Genomic DNA, 21,849 nt, shown 5'->3' on the forward strand with positions numbered 1-21,849 from the left:
GCTCAGTAAATGTTGCTTTCCTTGCCATATTCCTAGAACATTCTGGACTTAACGGATATTTATAGATCAGGTCATATTTTTTCAAATGTCTCAAACTAAATTATAAATTTAGTTATAATTTCAGGACTGCATGCATGCATGTGTGTGTTTGTGTGGGTCTGAGAGTGGAGGATTGCTCTCCAAGTGACAGTGATAATGAAAATGATCGTTTAAAAGCCTAACATTTATTTCAAAGAACATTCTGTCTGTTGTCCGTCCATTCATTTCGTCCATTCACTCATTTATTTATCCATCTGTTCAATGGGTTTATAGTGAAGTCTTACTGTGTGCCAGATACTAGGGCAGATACAAAGAAGATTAAGATGCTGGCCTCGAGATGCTCAATGTCATGGAATTTAAAGAATGGATTGTAAAATACTGTGACACTATGAAGCGAGCCCTCCATCATTCCCACCTCCCCTTGCACACTCAAGCCATGCAGATCTTCTCTACTGAAGTTCTAAGCTTATTCCTGACACTAGGTTTTTTGCATTAGCTCTTACTTCTGCCCAGAAGATTCTTTCTCCTAATCTTGGTCATTCAGATCTAGAATGAAATGTGACCTCTTCAGAAAGAGCTTCCTTGACCACCTCCAGCTAAACTGGCCACCAAGAAATTCTCTATTAGATTGCCCTGTTTGGTGATCTTCATGGGGTTTATTTATCACTATTTGATATTCATTTTCATTGATCGTTTACTTGCTTTTTGCCTGCTTTTGCCAACAGAGAGAATGTAAAGTCCAGGAAGGAGAGGTAACTTGTTTATTTTATTGTTTGTTTTATTTTCCCAGAACTTAAAACAATGCTAGGCACCCAGAAATAGTTAGTAAGTGGTTTTTGAATCAACAAAATGAATGAATCAGCAAGTATTTTGGATGCTGGAAGGGGCAGCCCACTCAACATGAATGAGCAGAGGTGTGAGGGGAACTTTGCTTGAAGGGATATCTGAATTTAGCCTTACCCTTTAATCCCCCTGCTTTAAAAGGTAGGATGTTCTCAGTTGGAAAAAAAAAAAAAAGAAAGAAAAGAAAAACGTAAAGAAATCACAAGCAACAACAAGAAGGCCCAACTTGGCATAACACTATAATACTTTATTGTATATTGTCTCCTAGTTCTCTTTACATTTGTGTTCGCAGATAATTTTGAACAAAAACAAATCACTTTTTTCACAATTCTATACTTTTTGTGGGAGGTAAGTATTTTCTTACATTTTCATTTTAAAGATAACTTTGGTTATCTTTAAATGGCTGTACTGGGATTATCTAGCCAAATCTACATCATTGGAACTTTGGATATTCCCATTTTGCCATTGTGGACAGTATTGGACTGAACAGCCTTGAAGAGAGATTGTCTTTGCATGGATTCATGTGATTGCTTAAATTAGAAACAAAAGGACTTTGATTTGAGTTCTAGATCCACCAGTTTCTTTTAACCGTTTGTTTAAAATTTTTTAAGTTTCCTCATGTGTAAAATGGGGAGGAGTGCTTACTTCACAGGGCCATTGGGCAAATTAAATGCTGTTAATGAAGGTAATGTGCTCAGCACAAATAAGTGGGCAATTAGTGTTAGCTGTCCTTAGTAACGTCCTTTGATTAAACTCTAGAAATCAAACTGGCTTTCCAATTTATCTTAAGGGACAAATAGAAACTTGCTAAATATATGGGTCAGGCAGGAGGCTGTAGGTAGGGGAAGTAAAGTTGGGGATAAGGTTTTTGTTTGTTTGTTTGTTTGTTTGTTTAACTATGGAAGAACTCTAGACCCACTGCATTAGCCAGAAACTTTAACATAAAAGTTATATTAACTTTGACCCTCACACTGCCCGGATAGCAGTCCTGTTCACTGCTGGGCTCTGCATTGCCTCTGGAAATATGCTTTTCTAGGCACATCGTAAGAGTAGGTTGATCAAGATAATGCTGTTGGTTTAAGCTGGGTAATTGGGAGGATGGAGAGCAATTTGAAGCCAGAGAGGCAAGTTTTGCTTGGCCCACATTCAATTTTTAATACATAGATGTGTCTAGCAGGTTGTCCAGAAAAACATATCAGGGCTTGAGATGTTGGCTTGAGTAAACAGTGTGGAGACTATCTGAGGCCTTGGCAATAGAGATCACCTAACTCAGAACTATCTTTTGTTTCCCTTCTGATAAGAAATTGTAAGCTCATCTAAAAATATCTGCTTTGCTTTCAATAGATGCTGTCGCTTAGTGTCTGATTTAATTTGTAAGTTTTAATTTTATTTATATTTCCTTTTTTATATGGAAGTATAATTAACATATAGGGTTATATTAATTTCAGGTGTACAATATAATGAGACAGCAATTCTATACATTACTCAGTGCTCATCACGAGAAGTGTATTCTTAATCCCCTCTGTCTATTTCACCCACTCCCACTGAAAACCACCAGTTTGTTCTCTAGTTTCTTTTGTTTCTCTTTTTTTCTTTGTTGAGTCTGGTTTCTTTTGTTTGTCTTTTTTTCTTTGTTTTGTTTCTTAAATTCCCCATATGAGTGAAACCATATGGCATTTGTCTTTCTCTGTCTGACTTATTTCACTTACCATTATACCCTCTAGATCCATCCATTATTTATATTTTCAGGAAGCAACTCATAAGCACATAAGTAATGGCAGTCACACATTGATAAAATCATATTTATTTAGTGATGTCTGACAAATAGAGAAAGAAAAAGAATATTTTAAAAAATGTATAACTTATATATAAATACTTTAAAAGAGAAAAGCTGAACACACATGGTAACATTAAAAGAATGTAATCATTTAAGTTTGCAGCCTATCTTATAGCCTGACAAATTAGATACACATATGTATATACATATATCTTGTTTGTGAGTTTGCATAATTAGGGCCCAAGGATAAGTTTTGGGCATGTCTACAATAATTCTGAACTTCCATAAAATTTGTGGTATTTTACCACCACAGTCTTGTTGATTTTATTCTTCTTTCTCAAAATCTATGACCAGCACACTTGAAAGTCATCAAAGGTTGTAATCTGGTGCTTTGGGCCCCAGTTTACTCATCAGTAAGATGAAGAAAATCTCTGCTGATATGTTCTGCTTCTTCTGAACGAAAAAGTAGTGAGCCCCAGTAGCCTCCAGCATATAGAAATGTATGAGGGCTGAGAGGCCAGGTCATCTCTGTATTAGCAGGAGTTTTCTGTTTAGCTTCTTTCTTTGGAAGGGAGTCAACTTGTCTGCAACGGAGCAAGTTTATCACACCAGTCCACCTAACTAACAAACATTCCATTCCTGTAGATACAGCTCGTTTCCTAGTGTGCAACGCAACAGAAGACTAATAGTCTCTGGATTTCACACTGAAAAGCTACACATTTCCTCAGATCTTGAACTTGGAAGTTCAGAGTTGAGCCACCCAAAAAGAGAGTTCAACAGAGACCCCTCAAGTCAAACCTCAATATAGGGCAAAATATTTGTATGACAACATGTTCAGTATGATATTGAACTTCACTGTGACATTCATGACAGCGACATTTTCTTGATATTGCACTAGTGTATAACAAAATAAGATGAGTGTAATGTGATAGTCTACACAGTAAAACATGTATCTGATTCTTTAAATTTATACAAATTTTCATTTGTAGTCAATCATCCCTAAGTACTATCCTGAGCTCACCTTGATTTCAAGTTTACAGTTAATCGTATCTTTCCTTAAAAAAAAAAAAGACAGATATAACTGACCTCATATGACCACAGAAAATACATAGGACTCAGGGGTAAAATAATAATTCTTCCTAATTTTTCTTATATTCATTTGATGTTGGGTAGCTACAGTTTGCCTCTGTAGGTATGCTTTTCAAGGATTATATTTTACATTTCCCCTCTGCTGGTGTTTGGCTTTAACTCTTGGAGGAAGGCCTCGTGGTTATGAGGACAGTTGCTGTGACAGGTGCAGGTCCCAATGACCATCAATGGTTTCTTGATGATCTGTCCTGGGGAGCACTGGAACTCCACCTGGATGGTTTTGGTGTTGTGGGGGGTACAGCATCGGCCATCACTACAGACCCCACAGAACCTGGGCTTGTAGGTGTGCAGGCTGGTGCAGTTCTTGAACTGCAGGTGGATGGCTTTGAGTGACTTCGTGGTGCGGAGACATTTCTTTCCTTTCTAAGAAAGAAGAAAAGGAGAGATTCGTGGAATAGCTACCGTTCCTCTGAGGGACCATCAGGGATATGGAATAAATTGCTAGCTGCCTACCCCCAACCTACCCCCTATCCATTGTTCTTTCTTCTTTGCTAACATGACATTATTGTGTTTGGGCAATTTGGTCAGCTACTAGTATTTGCTTCCCCAGAATATCTGGGAGCTTGGGATGGCTTTGTGATCAAGTTCTGGCCAATGATACATAGGCCAAGGGATTCTGGGAAGCCCTTTGCCCTTCAGATAGGTACAGCTCTTTATTGCTTCCTGCATTCATTGTCTTCCCGCGTAGAATGTGGAAACCATGCCTAATGGTACACAACCATCTTTTGACCTCGTGGCGATAAGCATGAGGGTGAAAGTGTATATAAATAAAGCTATTTTTTCAAGGCACTGGAACAGGCTTTGATGTTGTTTTAGCTTATGCATTCTTAGGCATTATAAAAAGAAAGGGAATATACCTGGCAGCATTGCATACCTCCTAATGCTTCAAATACTTTTCAGACATTAATTCACTTAACATTATTAACAACATTCACTCCTACTAGGATCAATTATTCATGTAAGGAACAACTGTGTAAGCTTCACAGATGAGTAAATAGAGTCTCAAAGGCCTAAAGTCTCCAGAAACATCTAGTGATTGAACGTCTGACACAAGCCCATGTCTTCTATTATACTATAACCTCAGGAACATCTAAAACAACAGGATTTAAGGTTATTTTCCATGAAAGCGGGGTAAGTGGAGAATTTATTCAATATGCCATTAGTAATGGTTGATGAGGTACCTTCATATTGATAATTCAGCACAACACTGACTCTATGTTTATTTCCCACTTAGATTTCTTCACCTACTAATTTGCCATAATTCCCTTCTGCTTTTCACTTTCCTAGGCACAGCCCACAGCTGTGAAGTGATGAGGCTTGGGATTCTCTTAAATCAGTGGCTCTCAAACTTTACATCAGAATCTTCTAGAAGGTCTGCTAAAACACAGATTGTTGGGCCTTACACCCAGAGTTTCTGATTCAGTAGGTTTGATGTGGGCCCCAAACATTTACATTTCTAACAGGTTCTTAGATGCTGCTGCTGCTCTGGGGAGCCACACTTAGAGAAGCACTGGCTCATATTTAAGCATCTTTTGGTGTTAGGAAGTAATGATTATTATGCTAGTATTTCCCCAGATTCCAAATAAATTTTGGAACCTTTATGAAATATATATATGTCTTAAATATAATATCTCCCAATATAAAACTGGGTGCAAGTTACACAAACAAATATAAAAATTTTGACAAAAGAAACAATAGAAAAAGCAAAGTTTTAGAGGCATGACATGGAAAAGTCTTATTTAATAAGGAAGTGTGTCCTTGACAATATTAAAGGCCCTCTTTTTCTTCCTTTTTCATATTTAACGAGTAACCTATATTCTTGTCAATGTCCTCAAAGAGGTACAAGGTCAGCAACATCTGTGTGTGTGTATGTGTGTGAGAGAGAGAGAGAGAGAGAGAGAGAGAGAAGTAGAGAAAGACAGACAGGAGACAGGAACAGAGACCCAGGGAGAGAGAAACAGAGAGAGGCAGCTTTGTGGGTAGACCTACATAACTGTGCCACATGCATGTTGGAATTCCCCTAAGTGTGGGGAGGTGCAGCTTCTAGCATATAATTTTAGGGATGTTTCTATGTGTTCTTTCAAAATTGGTGGAAGAAACATAAATCAGGATGGACCCCCAAAAGTCATATAGCCATGTAGTCATATAACTAATACGACTGCTGGAGACTTATTCTAGCAATAAATAGAAATGATGCCTAATGCTAACAGAGTCATCTCTGCCCAGCCACTTTGTAAATTCATTCTATTTAATCCTCATGACAACTTTGAGGTAGGTACTTTCAATGGCCTCATTATATGGGGGAAGGAATTGAGGCTTAGAGGTTAAGAAAATTCATCCAGATCCCACAGCTGGTTCATGTGGGAAGCCAGGATTTAGGTTGTCTGGCTCCAGAGTTGCACCCTTAAGCATTAGGTGATATTGCCTCGGTGTAGAGGTATGTAAATCTTTCATTGTTAGACACTATTTTGGCCTTAGGTTTGTACAAATTTCCATATAATGGTTCAATTTGAGTAGTGCATTTGTCTGATCTAGGGCTCTGGTAACAAGGCCTGTGATGTCATCAGGAACCAATCAGAGCTTCTGATCCACATGCCTTATAGTCAGTGTTAACACACTGAGTTGATTCATTTCCAGCAAAAAAAGGAAAGAAATGTGCTATTTTATTTGGCACATATTGCCTTTTGCCTTATGCTGGCAAATGTACTATTCCCACTAGACTTTTTAAAATACTGAAAATAATTCCCAGACATCCATTCATTTATTCATCAACAATTGTTTATCAAGCACACAATATGGGCCAGGTAGGATTTTGGGGACTGAGGGTTGAGTGAGGAAGATACAATTTCTATCCCGTGCTTACTACAGATCGAGCCTAAGAGGTGAAAAAAAACTGAGGTCAGAAGTGACCACTTTAAAATCAGCTGTGCTTGGCAACTGAGCAGCCAGTTTTTTTCCAGGAATGGAATGAGATTTGCTAGACCGTCTCAACTGGGGACACTATTACAGTTGGCCGGCTCCTCCCTCTACCTGTGGGCCTGCTGTGAGTTGCTTGGGATATTTCAGTACATGAAAGAGAAAAAAAAAAAAAAAAGAAGAAGAAGGTAAACTCCCTCATTGCAGGAAGCTCTCTGCCTTTTCTCTGGGGTTCACTCCCAGCTAGAGCTGACCTCTGAGTCAACTAGTATCACAGTGACTTTCTAGAGCCCAGATGCCCATGAAGCAAAGCTACCTGCTCTGGGATGGGAGGCTGCCCCCAGGCTCCTACCTTATCTGCTGGTTGCTTGTGTTCTTGTTCACAGGGCCGCACCATGCAGAGGCGAGTCTGCTTCACCATTTCACACTGTGGATTCCTATTGGTGACCCGGGTGGAAAAACCCATACCACAGCTCTTGGAACATGCACTCCACTCTGTGGTCTGTTCAATGCAGTTGCTGCTGGAGTCAGAGACCGCAACTCCTAGTGTGGCTTCTGTCCTGTAGGCTATGGGATGGACCATTAAAGGTGGCCATATTGGGTAAAACATGGGAATTGCCGAATGATCCTTTCAACCATCATTGGAAAGAGGGTCTCGTTCAATTCTGTACCCACTAAACTCAGGTGCTCTCAGAACTGGATCTCTGTATTTATAAACCTTAAAGAGGAGGCACAATGCCGGCACATTCTAGGCCTTCAAGAAAGATTTGTGGAATGACTGTCCAACTTGTCCTGAAGAAGCTTAGGAGAACCAGTCTTTAAGAAGCCTAGCAGTTTGAAGAATGTAGAACAGGATAGCATCAACAACCATTCCATAAGCTGTACTGTTTTCAACATGTGATTTTATACAGAAAAAGGATCATGATGAAATTTTAATTGGATGAGCCATTAGAACCTACCGACTCAAAATAGTGACGAAAGCTATACTTTGTTCTAGGGAGGTGAAACCGGCTACTTGGATTATTGGGATATAGACACTTGGACTTTGATTACAAAAAGTTCTGTCTCAACACTTCATATGTATGGCTTGGGGCACTTCTACATGGCAGTTCTCCTATCTGCAAGGCATGGCTGACATCTCCAATTTCTGACCCCAGAAAAGCTGGAAAGCTCAGCGTATGCCAGCATAAATAATCTGGCTGATTCATGGCTTCTAAAATATTCTCTACTGGCTCTTGAATTTTTTTTTTTCCAAAAAACCATTTCCTTTAGAAGATAAAACACAAAGGAAAAGCAAAACAAAGATCCTTGACCCTTCTTACAGCATCTGGAAAGGTGGCATTTCTCTGTGACACCTGTCCAGGGAAAAGTAGCATTCTTCAGGAAGGCTGGTCTTGAGAGCACATGGGTAATACCCAGAATCTGGAAAAGACTGATTTTTTTTTTTTACTTTTATCTCTGTGATGTTAATAAGGGTCAAGCGGGGGTGTGCTAAAATATAAACAGTAGTCAGGCAGTAAGACAAAATCAGTCCCCTTGCTCAAAAGAACCACTGAATGCAGCAGGTTCTCTTTGGGAGAAACTGTGTGCATACTTCAATACTTTGGCTTGGATCCACACACGTGATGTGTTTGTTCTCAGTGGGCAATCTGGAATCCACAACCGGATGGCCAGAAACAGAGGCCAGTTTCTCATGGCAAGTCCTAAAGACCACCCATGCTTCCTGTCTGCCTTTAACCTGTGTGGTGATCACATTCAGGTATCCGGAGTTTCTTACCTGGAAGGGCAAGGCCTCCCAACTGCCCCTTCTCATCTGAGTCACAGATCCACTTTTCACAGCACTCCCCAGGCACTTCAACTTTTCTGGGAGCTGGGCAGTCGGGCTGGGGCAGGAGCAGGTCCTCTCCACAGCGGGGCACACAGCCGATCTGCCCATCTCTGCAGGCACACTGGTATTTGCAGCTTGGCTGGAAGGTCTCCCCGCTTTGGTAAATGACCCCATCAAACACACAGTTGTCGCCTTCTACCGCTAGAGCATTGGGGAAGCAAGGCAGAGGGAAGGGCAGAGAGAAAAATCAAGAACAGAGTGTGGTGGAGAAGCTATACAAGCTACATGCAAATCCCACATCCCCCTTCTCGTTGAAGTGATCTGTTTCTTCTCTCTCTCTCTCTCTCTCTCTCTCTCTCTCTGGCAGAGAGAGGTCCTCCTGGAGGCCTCTCAGAGCAAGAAGAAACCTTGAAGACCATCCAATCCTTCCATTTTATTTCACAGATGAGGCAGGGAGAGCGCCACTAAGAAGTGACTCTCCCACAGCTGTTGTTCCCATGATAAAGTCATTTTGCTAGAACCTTAGATTCTCCTACTCCAACAGCTTAGAATTAGAAAGAAAAAGGTGCACTTCTCCTTCTCCCAATAGGTTAACTGGTCAAATAGGGAAGGGTGCTAGGATTCCTTGGCGTTCCAGCACAATAAATAGTAACTTAGAGAAAAAAGTAAAAGGCTATTTGAAGCCCTCTTATCGGGGGAGGCGGGGGCAGCCTCCGACTCAATGGTACACCACGGGGGAAAAATGATCCTCCAATCAGTTTCACCAGCCTGAATTGGTTGGTTGTCTGCATTTTATTTTATTCACAGCCCAGACTGGGGTTACATAGTCGTCCAGGAGACCAAAGGCTGCTTTAGCTCAAATAGGATCATTACAGGTGTGAAAACAAACCTGCTGGGCGGCAGATGGGGGGGAACTGTGAGCTTGTAAGCCCAAGATTCCAGCACCCCCAAGCACCCCCTTGGACATGTCCAAAGGAAATGATATCACTGGCCCTAAACTCTGCTCTGTTCCCCGGCTAGGCTATCCATATCCCACTGTAAGGAGGCAGGTGATGAGTGCTTCTCACCTTTGCGGGCAGGTTTCCTCTCCGGCTTCTAGCGCTCCCCAAAGCTGCAAGCACGCCCCCACCCCCCCCCCACGACCAAGCCTGGCGCACAGTAAGCGCTCCACAAACATCACCTGCTGTAACATCCCCGTTATTATTATTTGCACGTTCCCCTCAGGGAAGGGGAGAAGGCGAGGAAAGGGGCAGCAGGCGGGAGCAGAGGGCAGGCGGCGCAGGGGGCCGGGTTACCCATGCAGATGCCCGTTCCCGCGCTGGGGTCGGCTCTGCGGTCGCAGAAGAGGCCGCGGCTCTCCTCGCATGGCTCCAGCAGGGAGCAGCTCTCGCCGCGCTGGCGGGCGCACACCACACAGCAGGAGCAGTCGTCCAGCACGGCTCGCACCCCGGGGGCGCAGCTTGGCGGCGTCTTGGGACACCGGGCCGGACACTGGGCGGGACAGCGCTGGGTGGCCGCGACCTGGCGCGGGCGGGACAAGAAGGAGAAAGCTCTCAGCAGAGACTATCGAAGGCGGGGTGACCCGGGCCGCCGAGCAGGGGCCGCCCTGGACGCAAAGTAACCAGAGGCACCTGACGGGTGCGCCACTCACCTGTCCCAGGACGTGGAGCAGCAGGAAGGCCAGGCCAATGCACCGCTTGGGCAGACTCTGCACACTCTGCATGGTCAGGCTTTTCCCTCCCGCTTGGACGAAACAAGACTGGGCGCTCCAGATCCGCCCCTCTCGCCCCGCGGCAGGTCGGGCCTCTGTTCCCCGGCGGCACCGGCTTAGGTTTTATAGCGCGCTCGCGGGACGCGCTCAAGCCGGTTGGCTGCAGGGCAGGGGAGCGGGGCGGGGGGGCGGCTGGGTGGGGAATGGAACGAACCCCGGGGTTGCCATGGCAATTGGCCGTGGGTGCCGCTCTCCTTAGGGCGCGGCCCTGGGGCCTGTGTGTGCCTGTGTGTGGCGACTGGCTTTTCCCGGAGCGCCGGGAGGGGCAGGGTGGAGTCGCGCGGCCTGGACCCAGGGCTCGCTCGAGCGCGTGGGAAGGAAACGCCCGTTTCCTCCTGGAAGCTGCTTTGCCTTCCCCGAGGACCGGGACACCGGCACTCCCCACCGCGCTGCGCGCTGGCGGTTCCAAGCTGGGCTGCAAACGTGGGGCTCTCCTCAAGGGGTGCCTGCAATTTGGGGCCATCTGCGGGGGGTTGGCGAGAGGCCCGGGGGTTGAGTCATAAGGGAAGCACATGCAAGTTTGTCACCGTTTAGGGCACTCTTTGAATGTGTTGCGGGGAGGGGAGGGGAGGGAGGGAAGCAGAAAGAAGAAAGAAAGTGGAGGGGAAAAGCAAGAAAAGAGAAGGCAAAAGCAAAGCCAAAAAAAAAAAAAAAAAAAAGCAAAGCATCGCAGCTTTAGGATGAGGGATGCTATTGGCCAAATGGCAAAACGTTCCCTTGATTCTGATCATTCCAAGTCCCCACTGATTCTTAACAGCCTCCCCTTCCGATTACGCAGGCTTGGAAGAAATAAAATTAAAACATAATAAAATAAAAAACATAAGAGCCTGAGGTAAAATACAAGCTTTTTTTCCTGATAGAAAAAAGCCTTGAAACACCTGTTGTATCATGCCTAGGGTAAATCAGCACATGTCGAAATCCAAAAGCCTTTGAGAGTTGGTGAGGTAGGCTCAGCTCAGCCACTGTCCAAATCTCAGTGAATTAGGTAAGGGGCGAGGACGTATTTGCTTTACTTGGCTGACCCATCCAGCAAATCAAATCTTTCTCCCACCCGGCATCCACGTTTAAAAAATGGCTGCTTTGAAGCACTTGTCATCTCTCATGAGAATGAGGGTTTTACTGCTCCAAAGATGATATTGCTTGATGGATTAAAAGAAAATTTCTCCCCTGCTTCAACTTTGCTGCTGCCTCTGGGATAACTATGCCCAGCAACTCTGAGGATAGCCACATTGGAAAGACACTTTATAAGAAAAATTATGCAGTCCTGTGAGGTAACTCTAGACTTGAAAAAGAGACAAATTTCCTCTACATCATCCATCTCCAGCATGAAGGAAAGCAAAGGCAGCTTGTGGAAGGGGTCAGGCGTGTTCTTCATGCTGAAGTCATCCCAAGCCCCTTCAGGAGAGTTCTCTGAGCACCTTGAAACTGCTATTGCATATTCCCAAGCTGGCAATAATTCTGCTTTCTTTGAGGTAAACCAGACTCAGCAGTACTCAAAACTTGACAAGAAATTGAACAGTTAATCTGTGCCATGTCTAGGGCACTCATCCACTCTTCAAGTTGACAAGCTTCATGGGTCATCAGGCCTAGTGATTCTTCTACTCGGCTGCACATCAGAATCAACCAGGGTGTATTTCTTTAGAAATACAGATTCTTCGGCCCCACCCTTGGCCTACTCAGTTGGATTCTCTGGTGAGGGCTCTTGGTAGACAGCATTTTATTATATTTTGAAATGGGAGCTGGCTTTGGGAAACCTATATTTATAGAACAACTGGAAGCATAGCTAATGGGGAAGCAAGAATCTTGGCCAGGTTTTCAAAGTATGAACAGCCAGAATAAGGAGAAACCAGCAGCACTGAGGCTGGCGCTGACTCTTCTTGGGAAGGGGGAAGATGAGAGGAGAAATGTGAATTCAAGATAAGGAGGAAAATGTCAAGAAGTCACAGTTACTGTGAGCCTCTTGATTGCAAGCAGTAGAAACCAAGCTGGAACTAGCCTCAGCAAGAGGACTTCTGGAGGGATGCTATGGTATTTCACAGCTAATAAAGGTGCTAGTGGGCCTAGAGGCCACTAGAATCAGGGCCTTGGAGCTACCAAGACTCCATCTCCCCATCTGTTTTCATTGCTCTTCTGGGTGTCAGTTTTACTCTGTCTCACCACAGACCAGCTTCTCCCATATAAAGGAAACGTCAACCTTAAGGTCTCCCTAACCTCTTACATCGTGACCTTATCACCACAGAAGGAATTTGGAAAGTTCCAGGAGAGGAGCTGGATGAGCTCACCCTAGGTTAATTGAAGGAGACAAGAAAGATGAGGAATGGGGATTAGCTAACACCACACAATTGGAATGGGGTGGAAGAAGAGTTCCCTAGGAAAGAAGGGGTGATTCTTTAAGAAGAAAACCTGTGTGATAGGCCAAACAGTACATATCCTCTCTACCACCTGCTGTAAATGCTCCTGGGTAAGGAGCTCCGCATTAAAACAATTGGAAATTGAAAGTGAAGCCATCTGATGATAATCAGGTCATGTTTGCTGCACTAGGACATCTTCTGTCAAATCCTCCATGCTGAGGTAGATTTTGTCCTCTCCATTGGCCTGGCACCAGTGGTGTTTTCCCATCTATCTCTGAACTCACTGAATAACAATGATGTGACTGTGGGTGTGCTTGTCTCCCTCTCCTGACCAGGAACCCTTGAGAACAGTGAGCACGTCATAGTTTCCAAAACACTCCCAGGGACGGACAAGGGGTCAGTTGTTCTTGGACCTTCTGAGATACTGCAAACCTCGCTTTAAGTTTTGTCCCTTGTTACTGGTTGAGGTAAGAAAGAACTGGAGGTGTTGTTCCTCAGCCGCAGCTATCCGCCATCACCATGTGCTTCTGACATGCACCTTCTCTCAGTTTTTCTTGGTGCTATGAGTCGAAAGGATGGCATACAGGCTGGTGACTTCCTCCTGTTGAAAATAAACCCTGTGGGGCGCCTGGGTGGCTCAGTTGGTTAAGCGACTGCCTTCGGCTCAGGTCATGATCCTGGAGTCCCGGGATCGAGTCCCGCATCGGGCTCCCTGCTCAGCGGGGAGTCTGCTTCTCCCTCGGACCCTCCCCCCTCTCATGCTCTCTCTCTCTAACTCATTCTCTCTCTCAAATAAATAAATAAAATCTTAAAAAAAAAAAGAAAATAAACCCTGTGTCAGTGGAGATGTCTGAGGAAGTCAGGGGACATCATGTAGAAACTCTTCATGAGTTGCTCGTCTTGGCTGCCCACCAAGATGGCAGCTCCACTTGGTTATGAGGTGCAAGTACTTTGGTGGATTCACCTCTTCATTTCATTTCATTTCATTTCATTTCATTTCATTTCATTTCATTTCATTTCTTTTCTTTCTCTCCTCCTTTTCCCTCACCCCAGATGTGATACCGGAGACTCATTGCTCCTTCTCTATCTCAGATTGGCTGTTAATTGATTTATATATATACGTTTTAAAGATTTTATTTATTTTGAGAGAGAGAGAGAGAGCAAGCAGGGAGAGGGGTGGAGGGAGAGAGAGAATCTTTAAGCAGTCTCCATGCTGAGTGTGGAGCCTCATGTAGGCTCGATCTCATGACCCTGAGATCATGACCTGAGCTGAAATCAAGAGTTGGACATTTAACCAACTGAGCCATCCAGGCGCCCCTGATTTATATTCTTATTACTCATTAGTCAATACTCCTACCCAGAGTACATGTTGAGAACGCCTTACATTTTATAAAGGTAAAATTTTATAAAAGTTTCCATTGTTGTTCTATTTTTTTCGGCTTTAAAAACGATTTTAAAAATATACTGGCACTGATTTCTGTAGCAGGCAAGAGAAATATAAAGCACATAACCCCATATTAAAAATGACACAAAGAAAAAGCAGTGACTATGATGTTATCACCTCCAGGACAACTCTATCCCTCTTCTCTCCTCAGTGATTACATTCTCTATAAACTCATAAACATCGATTGTGTCTTCATTCAGTCATTATTCAGTGAAGCCACATTACTTAGCTCTGGGAATATGCCTCATAAATCCACCTCACAGCTCTTTAATGATTCGGTTGCTTTTTTCTAAATTTCCTTCATATGTCCCTTTCCTGGGGCCCCAGGGAATTGGTAGAACACAAGGTAATTCCCATTATATGTTATGCCGACCAGCTCTACAAGGTGTACAATTCTATGGCTAATATCAATCACACCCTCTTGCTTCTCTGACAGATCTCTTCTGTTTTTACTTTTCTGGAAACGACGAGAGAGGAGAAGCAGTGACAGGAGGTGAAATATTAAATGTATAATGTTTAGTGTTATCCCCTTTGGAAACATCTTCCTATCACCCACATTTTTAAAATTTATTTTTTAGTGCATTTCTTACAGAAAACAAAAATCCAGAAGATTAAGTAAAAAGAAATTCAAGCTAGAAATTGGCTAGAAATGTGAGAAATAAGTTAATTTCTCCCACTGCTAAATGACTTCCTTATAGGGAAATGAGCTCTTTGGAACTGAAATAATTTTTAAAAAAGTTTTTGAAATGGAGGGTGCCTAGGTGGTACAGTTGGTTAAGCATCCAACTCTTGATCTCAGGGTTGTGAGTTCAAGTCCTACATTGGGCTCCAAGCTGGGTGGGGAGCCTACTTAAGGAAAAAAAAAAAAAAAAGGTTTTGAACTGGAAGGAAGTCTCTCAAGCTTTAGGTACATGCCATACTCCTAGTCCCCAGGCACCAGCATTACCCATGCCCACCCCAGTTGAGGAAAGTGGTCCTGAGCAGTTCTTTCTATGTGACTTCTCTATGGCTTGTAACAGTCAGGTAGGTATAACCAGTTATGCTCCATGGACCAGAATCCTCTAGATCAGGAATTTGTGTCAGAGACAAAGGCACATGCATATGGACTGGACATCAGGTTAGCCAATAGCCTCTCAGGAGTGCTCCATATTGGATGACAGTGGACCCAACTCATAAATGCTGGTGGCCAGGTAAGCACAGAGAAGGGAAATAATATAACGTGAATATAGGCAAAATTCTAAATAACTTTAAATGATTGTTCCTGAAGAAAGAAAGATTCTTTTTTGGGCAAGTCCCTATTCCCAAATAATATTGCAGAGCCCAAAAAAGCTTGTATGGCCTCCCTACCCAATTTATGAATTCTCAGCAACAAATAATATAGACTTTTGGGGGTGTGACCACAGAATTGCATTGCACTTGACAATGGGAATATTTATAATGTCTAATTCATTAAGTGACAATTTTTTATACTTCATGGTATGAATAAAAAGTGAATATAATGTTTTGTATTTTCAAGGATTTTATAACCTAGTAGGAAGATGAAGTAAAAAAATAACTCCCAAATAAGGCAGAATGTGATAGTTTCTGTCCATGAATATAGGCAAAGTAACATGGGAGCATAAAGGAAGATGAAATTAATTGCTGTGAGAACATGGGAGTAGTGGAGGTTGGGGAGTGAGTGTTGGGAAAACTAATCATTCCATGTTCATTGTTTGTCTTTTCACTAAGCCACCTTGCCCTGAAGACTAAATAACACTGAGTTGGATAATGCATGGGTGGGATTTTGAAACCTGGAGATGTGGGTTGAACAGAGACAATGGAAGAAAAGTACAAGGATAGGAAAATTCAGAACTTGTTCAGGAAATGAAGAGTGGTTTAATTTATCTGGAACAGAACAAGGTAATGAGCAAGGTAAAGTGGACCACAGCCACCAACCCTCGGAAGAATATAAATGCCAAACTGTAGAGTTTAGTTGTTTTTTTTTTTTAAATCTATCTATATATTATCTATCTATCTATCTATCTATCTATCTATCTATCTATCTATCATCTATCTATTAGCAAGGAACTGCATGGCCAGGGCCATATTTAGGAACATTTTCTTCAAAAACTTATGATTACAGAAGAAAGTGACTGGGGATAAGTAATGCAGTCACAGTATTTCTGCAGCAGCGTAAGGAGAGATAATGAGGACTGGAACTAGCAGAGTGGCACTGGGCATGGAAAGAGGAGGTTGGAGATAAAAGATGATTTGCTTTCCATGGAGCTCTGGGTGGCTGTGGAAGGCTGGGTATGATTCCAGGTTTTGGCCCTAGATGACTATGTAGCTGTGATAGCATTTTGGTGGAAGCTGAATAGCTTCTGTGATAAAACACCTCTCCCAACAGACTACCTGGGCTCAAATTCTTAGATCTTAGACGATTTACCTGGCTGGTCTGTGCCTCAGTTTCTTTCTCTGTTTGTAAGATAAGAATGATAATAATTGTTCTTTCTTTCTAAGATTGTTGATAGTATAAATAAGATGATAGATGGAAAGTCCTGCAGCCTTCTCAATGGGGTTCTGTCAAAGAATGAAACCCTAACACCATGATGCATCCCTTTTAATGAATTGACTTCTCTTTTCTGGATCTTGAACAGTGTCAGCATGTAACACACACTATGGGGAACCACAGGGCATCTTAGGAAGAAGTTAGGAGAGACTTATTATGACTTTCAGGCATGGGTTAGATGATCTTGAGAACAATTCAAGGAACTTGAGTTCTGTTCTGACAGGAAGTAGAAGCAATTTCACAGTTGGTTATCCCAATAATCTTTATTGCAAAGGCAGGATGAACAAAGCATGGATAGAATCGTTTTGGGAGAAGAAATGATAGTTGTTCAGGTTAGCTGGATCAGGGGAAACTTGGTCATTTTTGTGGTTGCAGAGTGTCTTTATTTTAATTTCTGTCACACATGATTATAGAGTGGGTTTGTCATGGAGAGTCCTTACCAAATGTTGATAATTCACAGCAGAGGAGACTCACAACCTAGTTGGTAACAACAGTTATAAGTAGTCAGGGCTGCTGTTTTTTTCTTTTTCTTATTGCTTCGTGTGAATAGGTTCGATTTTTTTCTTTGAAATGAGTAGAAATAGAATTATCAAAGCAAGGATTTGAGTAATTTATGGTTTTGGATACAAATTTCCAATTTGCTTTCCAGGAGCGTGTATCAATGTACTCTTCTGCTAACAGTGTATAATAGCGGGCTAAATGTTGGATGGTTTCCAGAAAGCCAGTCCCTTGGGTGGTTGGGGTGATTTGTTCGAATGACCCAAACCTTTGGGGCACCTGGGTGGCTCAGTTGGTTAAGTATCCAACTCTTGATTTCAGCTCAGGTCATGATCTCGGTGTTGTGAGATCAAGCACCGTGTCAGGCTATGCACTCAGCATGGAGTCTGCTTAAGATTCTCTCTCCCTCTCTACCCCACCCCCTGCTTGCACTCACTGTTTCTTTTTCTAAATAAATAAATAAAATCTTAAAAAAAAAAAAAAACAGCAACAAATGACCCAAACCTTTGAGCTTTTTGTGGTTCTACTTAGCTCGTTCTCTTTCATTAGGTTTTACTGCTGAATTTGCTGGTCACATAAGGAAGAGTCATTCATATTCATTCCTTCCCACTATTCTTCCCTTCTTCCTCCAGACTCTTTGCTTCCTGTTGATTGAGATCAACAATACCAGCCAACTCTGGGAACCACTTTTTTCTTGTTACCCAATCCTGGCCATTTTGTTGTCCTCATATCACTAATCGGGAATTGCTATCGTTCGTTCCTTCAAGTCATGTTTCCTTCAGGTTAAATGGACAGCCAGATGTCACTAACCAAAATTCTGTCTTCCATTGTCTTTCTGGACTTTCCAGTGTCCTGCTAGATACTGCCAGTCTTCTTTCAGAAGAATCTCCTCTTGCTGGTGCTAGCCTATGTATGCCAGGTTACCTGTAAACAAACTCGAAATGACTCTGAAGTATTTTTGACCATGACACTCAGTGAGAAATACTGAAAATTTATATCATGAACAAAAATGCATAAATCTATGTTCACATATACACATACCAGTTTCTATAAATCATTTCACACCCATAACTGTATAATTAGAACTAAAGTTTCACACAAAAATTTCTTTACTACATGGCCTGTGTTTGGATATTTGCTATTCTAGTCTCTTCTATTTAGATAAAAAGCTTGTCATGATACTCTAAATTCATGTTTTAGCTTCTTACTGATAAAGTAGTGTCTCCTTGGTTAGGGGAGGTGAATGGTAACATAAAAAATCTGTTCCTGCATTCCTACATTTTTTCCATCTTAGAATTTCTTCCTTTTTTTTGGACCAAGAAATTTCAGTTTGATTGGTACGGCTCAGCTCTGATTCCAGGTATTCATTACTCACCCTCAGCTACCTTAGCTAGAATACTGAATTCAGAATCTCTGGTAAATTCAACCATAACCGTAAATTCAGCTTCTGTCCTCCTTAATTGGATATTATCAGCATCCATTTTCATGAATACAATCCCATATTTTTTTTCCCAAAGCTTGGAAATTATTTTATCCTTCTTTTTGACACTTAAATGTTTTAATTTTAATTTAGTAAATGAGCATTGTTAAATTACAAGTATATATATATATATATATATATATACATATATATATATATATGATGGTAACAACTTTAATTCTCTGTATCAAGGAGCAGTTTACTTGGTGATAATATTTAAAATATATGACCATGACACAAAATAATGGATTTACTCTCAAATGGAATGGAGATGTCATTTTAAATGCTATTCCACATTAGAACTCCAGTAGACAATGACAGGTGTAATGGTCTAAGGGGATATTATCAAGGGATGGTGTTTACATTGAAAATTTCCATCTTGAATACCACCAGAAGAAGAATTAGATGTATACTAGTCTTCTTCCTACCCATTGCAAGAATATTCTCAAGAGAAAGCTTATAGATGTATTTTTAATGTTGTGGTATTAATACTGTGAACCATAGCATGTTTCTGTTTGAAATTAGTCACCCATTTGGCAATTATCTTATTAATTTTAAGTCTGTACCTCCTTCTGGACTCTGAGGAATGGGAGGTTAGGGCCGGAGGAGAACTGGACCACCTGGGCAAGGTTAGAGTCTCAGGGAAAGAGGAGGTCTACCTTTAAGGATGAGAGAAACCATTGTTATTAGAAAAGGAAGGAGGCTTTCTTTCAGTTGCTAAACTATTCTTCCAGGGATCTGTAGCCCCTAGCTCATAGGTCTTTCCATTTCAATTCCATTTATTAGCATCCAGCACTTTCCTTATCTCCAGGATACTGCTAAGGCTCTGATATTGACTTCACTGACATTTCTCCACTGTGAAAAATTTGGGTTTTGTTTTGTTTATCTCGGTCTTGCAGCTAAAACAGATGAGATTCTTTTAGCTTTGTTAAGAGGTTGTCCCTTCATCCTCTGCTATCCCGTCAGTACTACACAAAGTGGTAACTTTCCCCCAAGATGGATAGAAATGTTCAACATTAAAAGATAAATACCAACTGTCCATATACTATGGATAATTTTCTAGCTTGTCCTGTACCTTTAAGTATAATTTTCATCATTTTTGATGTATAGAGTTTTTAAATTTAAGCTAACAAATTCATAGATATTCCCTTTGTATTTTTTTTCATTCAAGTAGTTATTTTAATTATTATTTTTTTAATTTCCATCTTTCAACTGAAAATCTTATGGCCTTTTAAAGTTAATTTTTATGAAAATTTTACTTAGTCTAAAAATGTTAACAAGTGCTATATAATTGTAAGGAACAGTAGTCTTCTGCCCCACCCTTACATTAATTTTCATTTTTTATAGTCAAACATTTAAAAATCTTTTAGCTGTATTCATCTTCAAATATTTGCCCGTGTATCTTCCCATATTATATCTCCATGTTAGCTTATACTGCTATTTTTTTGCTTTCTCAAATTTTCCTATCACCCACTGACTTTCCTCTTTGGAAGATGAGGGTTTAGCTTTCTTACATCACAATCACAATATATTCTGATGCTTCCTTCTTCTCCGTAGATTCTCTCTTTCTTCATTTTTCCTGTTGTCATAATTTCTGTAATAGCCTTTAAAATTTTTATTTTTTAATTTTTTAAAATAAATACTGTTTACTTTATCTAACTATTGTAATATGAGTTACAGGTGACAATGTACTATACCTACATTTCCTTTTCTTTTTTCTTTTAGAGAGAGAGTGTGAATGGGGGGAGTGAGGGGCAGAGGGAGAGGGGAAGAATCTTAAGCAGACTCCCTCCAAGTTGAGTGGGAAACCTGACGTGGGGCTTGATCTTGACTTGGAGATCATGACCTCAGCAGAAATTAAGAGTTGCATGCTAACCGACTGAGGCACCCCGGTGGCTGCTACATTTCCTTTCTTGTAAAACTCTTTGTTTCTCCTGGAGTTACTGTTTCACCTTTTTATTTGCTTTTCTTTGTACTCATTAGTAATTAAGCTTCAAATTTTATGAAAAAATTCCTCATAACATGGCCAAGAACTTCAGATAAATTACCGGTTGCCTTTTCTTTTCTCTTGGCTACATCTTACCTGGGACTCTGCAACCTTTTATTCAAAATGGGGATGATACTTTCCAAATCTGCCTATTAGTTGTTGTACTGAGACCTCCTTACATCTGGGACCTCCTTTCTCTATATTGCTGTGCTGAATCTTCTATTTTTTAAATCTCAGGGATTACTTTACAATTTGGATAATAACATATTTAGGTTGAGCTATATTGATAATTATTAAGTAGTGGAATGAAATGATCTACAAATACAGTAGTCCCTTTGCCCATAGGGGATGTGTTTCCAGACCCCCAGTGAATATCTGAAACTGCTAATAGTTCTGAACCCTATATATATTGTGTTTTTCCTATACATGTTTTTCCCCCATTATAAAATTTAATTTATAAATTAGGCACAGTAAGAGATTAATGACAACAAATAACAGAATAGAACAATTGTAACAACACACTGAAATAAAAGTTATGTAAATGTGGAATTCTCTCTCTCTCTCAGATCTTACTGTACTGTACTCACCCTTCTTCTTATGGTGATGTGCGATGGTAAAACGCTATGTAAAGAGATGAAGTGAGATGAATGATCTAAGTAAGCACTGTGACATAACATTAGGCTACTATTGACCTTCTGATGCTACATCAGCAGAAGGGTCATCTATTTTCATGATGTTTGACTATGGATAACTGAAACCATGGCAAGTGAAACCACGGATAAGTAGGGGGGACTACTGTAATCCAGCTCATGAGTTGACTGGGTGGAACAAGAGGGTGTGTAGGGAGACCAGTTAGAATACCATTGCAGCTGCTGGGTATTTACCCCAAAGATACAAATGTAGGGATCCGAAGGGGTACGTGCACCCCGATGTTTATAGCAGCAATGTCCACAATAGCCAAACTGTGGAAAGAGCCAAGATGTCCATCGACAGATGAATGGATAAAGAAGAGGTGGTATATATACACAATGGAATATTATGCAGCCATCAAAAGGAATGAGATCTTGCCATTTGCAACGACGTGGATGGAACTGGAGGGTGTTATGCTTAGTGAAATAAGTCAATCAGAGAAAGACATGTATCATATGACCTCACTGATATGAGGAATGCTTAATCTCAGGAACAAACTGAGGTTTGCTGGAGTGGTCGGGGGTGGGA

General features: G+C 41.5%; 1 protein-coding gene across 1 annotated transcript; it reads right to left on the reverse strand.

Annotated features, from left to right (window-relative positions):
- Positions 1 to 3,874: 3,874 nt before the first annotated feature.
- On the reverse strand, positions 3,875 to 10,275 carry CCN3 (cellular communication network factor 3). The gene is made up of 5 exons (XM_028090865.2): positions 10,204 to 10,275; positions 9,848 to 10,073; positions 8,502 to 8,753; positions 7,077 to 7,291; positions 3,875 to 4,171 (listed from the first exon to the last, which is right to left on the reverse strand). The coding sequence occupies exons 1-5, from the start codon at positions 10,273 to 10,275 to the stop codon at positions 3,875 to 3,877; spliced, it is 1,062 nt and encodes a 353-aa protein (XP_027946666.1).
- Positions 10,276 to 21,849: the final 11,574 nt, after the last annotated feature.

This window comes from Eumetopias jubatus, unplaced genomic scaffold (genome assembly GCF_037043125.1).
Source record: "Eumetopias jubatus isolate StellerSeaLion01/CBP00866 unplaced genomic scaffold, mEumJub1_p1.0 scaffold_4, whole genome shotgun sequence".
NCBI lineage: Eukaryota > Metazoa > Chordata > Mammalia > Carnivora > Otariidae > Eumetopias > Eumetopias jubatus.